The sequence below is a fragment of the Schistocerca americana genome, chromosome 2 (genome assembly GCF_021461395.2).
Source record: "Schistocerca americana isolate TAMUIC-IGC-003095 chromosome 2, iqSchAmer2.1, whole genome shotgun sequence".
In the NCBI taxonomy this organism is placed as follows: Eukaryota; Metazoa; Arthropoda; class Insecta; order Orthoptera; family Acrididae; genus Schistocerca; species Schistocerca americana.
The window spans coordinates 537,009,483-537,016,445 of record NC_060120.1 but is presented as its reverse complement, the minus strand read 5'-3'; the positions used below and the strand labels follow the sequence as shown (position 1 = coordinate 537,016,445).

Below are 6,963 nucleotides of genomic sequence, written 5' to 3'. Positions count from 1 at the left end.
GCTTTTAAAATTTCCATTATTAAACGTACCTGTATAAAAATATGAACAAAGAGTGGGCCCTAGTCAGCATAAAGACACAAAGATACAGTGATCTTAAGGACGACCATTGGTTTATTCGGGTGGTTATCCATGAACCTGTAGACCAAGCAACGAGGAGAGACCCCTGCCCAACTACAATGGCGCTCGTGAATAAGTCAGACACATTATTGGCTGGTGAACCGCTCGCTTCCTTTCCCGTCTTCAGGAGTTCCTGCACACAGACAAATCACAGGTTAACATCTGCGCGTAACCTATAACCGAACGATTTCCAAGATCTGTCAGTTAGGTTATTAACATTTACTCCCTATTCACATTAAAAATGAAGATTTAACAACAAATTAACGTCTTTCACGAGATAAAGCATTAACTGATAATTGTTCAGCTTTTAATAGGAAATACATACTACGATTTCTACAGTGATTATTTCAGCACACGGGAGCAAATGACGTGTTAATCCTCCCTTGCTACTACAAGCAAAACTTCGTTACGCAAATTTGCCTTATGCATGTGACATTCTTCACGAAACCCCGAAAACAATCTAAGAGATTTACGTCCGAAGTTTAGGATCAGTTTGGATTTTCTGTCAGTGTAGTCACGACTGAATAAATATAGAAATACACTGTAGCAGTGGAAGAGTTAAGCAAGTTATGGTCCTGCAGCAAAATACTCTACGAAAAAATGGAGAAATTACCAAGTATTTGACGTATATCGCTTCAGTTCCATATTCTGGGTGCTATGAGAGATATACTTACTATTTTACAGCAAAATTAAATGAACTGTGGACAGCCAGATCGTCCATTGGAAACATAAAATCTTGAGCACATCAGCAGTCTTGCGACAGCTTCAAGGTGGGCGTAAGCCTTGAAGCGCGTCTTGTATATTGCTAAAAACTTCACATTGCTTGACAGATACTAAGGAAAAGAGACACTGTTGGACAAGAGTAATCACAGGTAATGATGGACGACATGAAACACAGAACATACGTAATAGAGATGGAATGGTATACGTACTTATATTAAAAAAAAATTATGCTACGGATTTTATCACATGGTTCAAATAGCTCTAAGCACTATAGGATTTAACATCTGAGGTCATCAGTCCCCTAGACTTAGAACTACTTAAACCTAACTAAACTAAGGACATCACACACATGCGTGCCCGAGGCAGGATTCGAACCTGTGAGCGCCGGCGTCTGTGGCCGAGCGGTTCTAGGCGCTTCAGTCTGGAACCGCGCGACCGCTATGGTTGTAGGTTCGAATTCTGCCTCGGGCAGTTAACTCCCATAGTGCTCAGAGCCAGAGCCAGAGAGAGAGTTGAACCTGCGACCGTATCCGCAGCGCGGTTCCGGACTGAAGCGCCTAGAACCGCTCGGCCACAGCGGCCGGCTTATCACATGGGAAAGCAGGATAACAGACGTAAATAACTTTCATACTTGACACAGGTCATACTCCCAAAATAAAAATCAATATCGGCTCTCAGTAAGGACTATGCCCTCCTCGAGCATAATGAACATTTTACACCTGTTATTCGTGCTGGCTACCAAACTGTTGAGGAGTCCTTGGGATTTGTTGTCCCACTCTTTCAACGCTGTTTGCAGTTCTTCCGCGGTTCGGGGAGGAGATGTTCGTTGAGAAGTTGAGAAACACTTCTGCCAAGTGTATCCCAGGAATGCTGTAAAGGGTTTAGTTCCGGAAAGTATACAGACCATTCCATACGTTCAATATATTCGCCTTCCATTGTGTCTGATACCTCAGCGGTTCTGGGTTTGCGGGCAATGTCGTCCATAAACAAAGAGTCGTGACCTGCCGCACCCCTAAACAGAAGGACGTGATCCAGAATAATCTCCCTGGAATAGCGCTACGCTGTAATGGAACGTCGCGCAAAACTATGCAACGGTATTCGGCCATTGTGCATAATGCCTGCCCGCAATATAATTTTTAGGCCATAATGATGACGTCCATGAACATTCTGTGGTGGGTAACGTGTTCACCCATCTCTCCGGACTAACTGGTGGGAAGAACCACTTGCCACAGTGAAGCAGGAGTCATCGGAGAACATCACTCTCCACTTATCCTAACAAACATTCTCCATATAATAGCGAACTCTTTCTCGACACTGATTTCGTTGAAGTGGGATGCATTTAAAATGCTTCCGCGCATACAAAGCAACCTGATTTAATCGTAGCAAAATGGTTCTGGCAGAGACGCGTGTACCGGTACCGGTTACAAGGTCTGCAGCGATCTGCCTAGAAGTGAGATGTTTGTTCCTTTTCACCAAGAGGACAATGCATGGATCCTCTTGTGGTGTGGTCTGTCTGCTATCACCGGCACGCTTTCACATTGCTTTATACCTTCAGCAGTCTTTTTTAAACACGGCAAGACAATTTTGGACACACCCCTTACTGTTGCCACTGCAGTGACACGCCGGTTTTGAGCCGTCGAAATGTTCATCCACGAACGTAAGCTATCAAATGATTTCTAACAGACATGTTGGCGTACCGTAGGGATTGACACACTAATCTTTTCCACAATAACCTTCGTCAAACACCGTGAACTATCGAACGCATATAACGCATTCGTGTCCAGGCTTCACTGCAGTTAACAAATACAGCCGTGTATATTTCCTTTTACTATATTCATCGGGTGTTCCATAGCAAGTGTCGATTGTTCTGCAACAGTTGGCAGTTGATCCTCGGTGAGTGTCAGTTGCTCCTTAGCGATTATCAAGCCGCGTGCGTTTGGCGTGGACAAAAATTTTATGTAATCTTAGACCTGTCGCTGCCTTCTAAAGAGCAGTCCAATATGGAAAGAATAATTCACAGATGTATTGATGTTCACTAATTAATTAGGCTCATACTTGGGAGAACAAAAACTCACGAATAATTGGCGATAATACCAGGGACTGCTATCAAAATGAAAACAAATCGGAATAAACAAAGATAAGTCACGAAAAGAATTTTGTTGATGAAATCAATCAAAAGTTGCAAATATAGTTTGCCTTTTCCTATTACGACTGTAGTAAGGAACCCTAACGCTGTGAACAGACTAACAGACATGAACTGATGTTGTATGCGAAATAGGAAGCTACACAAAGACAGAAGAGTTTAACGTTCACGTAACAACACTGTGCCTATAGTTTCGGAAAAATTAGGGGACGAAATCGAGCATGAATTGTTCAAAGGAACATTCCGTATTTTATCTAAAGTTATTAACGAAAACGAAAGAAAACCTAACTGAAGATGTCTGAACAAAGATTAGAACACAGCCTACCATTAAGTAAGGCTCAGTAAAAGGCGCATTTTCGTTTTCCCAGGGTAATGAATCAGTGAGGTAGCTCGCTTAGCAACGCACGACGCCGTGAGGCGGCAGCAACAGTGGTGGGCACGTAAAGTGTATGTATGCGTCACATACGTGAAATGCGTTAGTTTCGTGAGAATGTTATTATCAGAATTACCACACGTGTCTTCCTAATAATCAGTCTCTTTGCAATCGATCGTTCACACAGATAAAGCAAATCACTATAACACAGGTGTCTCGCCACGGAGATAAGAGACTATATAAATAGTGATCAGCATTACGGCAGATCACATAGCTGGAAGCAAAGCAGCGAGACGTGCTCGAGGTAAGCGACATGCACGCCTAACAGACGCTAAGAAGTGCCAACTCTGTATGGAGATGGCCAGTCATTAGTTGGTATAAAAAAGAGGTGAATCTGTTGAAGGGACTTTAGACTAAATTTAATGTCCGTTCTAATTTACAGATGAAGACAATCTTCATCCTCTTCGCTATCCTCGGGATAACAGCAGGTAGCATAACCATATTACGATAATATAAATTTTACAATACCTGTTTTTACACAGTGAAACCACATACCTACTCGTTGATGAAGCGGACTAAATAAATTGCACTGATGATTAATTTCAGCAAAGGCTGTTCCTGCCCCCCGAATTAGCGTACACACACGCAACCTCCAGGATGACCTAAATGACTTCCTGGCCCTCATCCCCGTCGACGAAATTGTCGCTATCGTGCTCGACCACTTGGCCAACGACCCTGAGGTGCAGGCTGCTGTTCAGTACATACTCTCTGATGACTTCAAGAGTATTGTCCTGGCCATCGACGCTCTCCCAGAATACATTGATGTAAGGATCCCACACCTGTACCAGTTTCAGACCGACACAATATACTTTTATTAGGAATACGTTAAATTGTTACGTTCTTCTCCACAGTTCCTCAACTACCTGCAAGAGTCCGGCCTCGATGTCTACAAATACGTGAACGCTCTACACGACTTCCTGGGACTGCCCCAGCTTACTCCTCCATCCAAGCTGAGACACACCAGGAGCATCCGTTCCATGGTCGACGAGGTTCTCGCCATCTTGCCACTGGACGAACTCCGGGCTCTGTTCGACGAGAAGCTGGAAACCAGCCCCGACTTCAAGGAGCTGTACGACAGGATCAGGTCTCCCGAATTCCAGGTGAGTCGTCACGTCTTGATCAGTAGTTAGCTGACCTTTCTGGAGGATACTTAGTACCTAAAGTTTATGTTGACTGTTCATCTGTTGTAGTCGATCGTGGAAACTCTGAACTCGCTGCCAGAGTACCAGGAGCTGCTTCAGAAACTGAGGGACGCTGGCATCGACGTCGACGCATTCATTGACCTGATTCGCGGTCTTTTCGGCCTGCCAACAAGTAAGTAACACAGTACATAGCTAAGTAATGAAAGTACGAGTATCTAACAAGCATTCTTTCAAAGATTTTCACATTTCAGAGACATGTGCACAATTTCGCTTCTAGAGTACTTAAAGTCTCACTTTATTCTCTCTTAGGTACCAGCAACAAGATTCGACTCCATGTATCTGCCAAGAAGGCCAACCGCAACCTCCAGGATGACCTCAATGACTTCCTCGCCCTCATCCCCGTCGACGAAATTGCCGCTATCGTGCTCGACCACTTGGCCAACGACCCTGAGGTGCAGGCTGCTGTTCAGTACATACTCTCCGATGACTTCAAGAGTATTGTCCTGGCCATCGACGCTCTCCCAGAATACATTGATGTAAGGATCCCACACCTGTACCAGTTTCAGACCGACACAATATACTTTTATTAGGAATATGTTAAATTGTTACGTTCTTCTCCACAGTTCCTCAACTACCTGCAAGAGTCCGGCCTCGATGTCTACAAATACGTGAACGCTCTACACGACTTCCTGGGACTGCCCCAGCTTACTCCTCCATCCAAGCTGAGACACACCAGGAGCATCCGTTCCATGGTCGACGAGATTCTCGCCATCTTGCCACTGGACGAACTCCGGGCTCTGTTCGACGAGAAGCTGGAAACCAGCCCCGACTTCAAGGAGCTCTACGACAGGATCAGGTCTCCCGAATTCCAGGTGAGTCGTCACGTCTTGATCAGTAGTTAGCTGACCTTTCTGGAGGATACTTAGTACCTAAAGATTATGTTGACTGTTCATCTGTTGTAGTCGATCGTGGAAACTCTGAACTCGCTGCCAGAGTACCAGGAGCTGCTTCAGAAACTGAGGGACGCTGGCATCGACGTCGACGCATTCATTGACCTGATTCGCGGTCTTTTCGGCTTGCCTACGAGGAAATTGTAAACAATGACTTTCAACTGTTAAATACAATGTGCTATTGCCTATGGTGTCCATTACGGGAAGACTCAAGTGTTGTTTTCTAACTATGAGCACGTGAATAAATTATTTTCCAGGAAAATATGAAATGTTTATCGTTATATTTCATTCATGCTCCTTTATTTAAACCATTCCTTATGTTTCCTTCTACATTCTATTAAATCTCAAAACAATACTCATTTTTTTGTTGGCGTAATTCACATGAACTTCTAGATCCGGGCGTATTTTAACGTTTTCTTGATGATGTGGCTGTTATTGATATCAGATGATTGAAATATATTTTTGTGAGGCTTTGTCGAGGATGCTTGTCAGATGTATACATTAAGTATTTCATTGCATGTTTCATGTAAATCAAATAGTTGATGCTGATTTAATGTAAATGGCTACAAAGCATACTCATATTACTAATACTTGTATTTAGGAACTAAGGTAAGCATGAAAATAATTTTACATTAAATTGCATGCACCACACCGATAGTGTCATTTGAGCCTTGTATGAAGTGTTTGTAGACTTACTAGGGAAGTAAACTGAAGATATTATCGTTGATTTCGATAACAGATTAATTAGCATAGGAGTTCGCGAATATAACCATTGCCAAAGTGGGCGCAAGCAAATGGTAGATCCGGAAAACTTATAGTTTTGTAGAGCAAGAAGTCATTTTCATGTTGCCGGCGGAGGATTAAGCCTTATAAATAATCGTGTTCTGACTTTTGCTTGAAAGTGAGACATAATACTTATGGTGGGTTGAAAAACTAGAACAGAATCTGGGCGTTTTTGTTCAAAAGACGCAGAAATAGAATGACTGAAGCTCTGTGAACGACCACATGATTGTCACTAATCTCTTTGTCGTGCCTACTGCCGAGATTTCCATTTTCCACTGTTTCCCAAATTCAGTTTACTTGAACCATAGCATAGGGTAGTTTACTTCTGTGAGAATGACTGTGATGTAAGTGAACATCACATACGAACACGTTGTTCCTTGAAGCGTAATAGGTGTCGCTCTGGACCTCTGAATCCGTGTTCGAATGGTCATTCATATATTCAAGCAAGTTTTTTTTTCATTTCTTTTTTCTTCCAGTCGTCCTTGCTTAATACTACTGTCGCCTTAAGCATATTTTAATCGTAAAACAGTTATGCAACAACTTTAAAATTCTTCATCGTATTACGTTATAATACCTATTTTCATTTATTATCTTCATTTTACACCTGACCAATTTTAGATGAGTCACAAGAATGGTGTAAAGAAACTGAAGTTCGTGCCTGATGTAGCGCTT

At 42.8% G+C, this 6,963-nt stretch overlaps 1 protein-coding gene across 1 annotated transcript; it reads left to right on the top strand.

Annotated features, from left to right (window-relative positions):
* Positions 1 to 3,955: 3,955 nt before the first annotated feature.
* LOC124594152 lies at positions 3,956 to 5,770 on the top strand (the record flags this gene model as incomplete). Its single annotated transcript, XM_047132508.1, has 6 exons — positions 3,956 to 4,180; positions 4,268 to 4,516; positions 4,607 to 4,730; positions 4,868 to 5,094; positions 5,182 to 5,430; positions 5,521 to 5,770. Coding segments are annotated over 6 exons (1,209 nt in total), but the record flags the coding sequence as incomplete, so codon positions are not given.
* Positions 5,771 to 6,963: the final 1,193 nt, after the last annotated feature.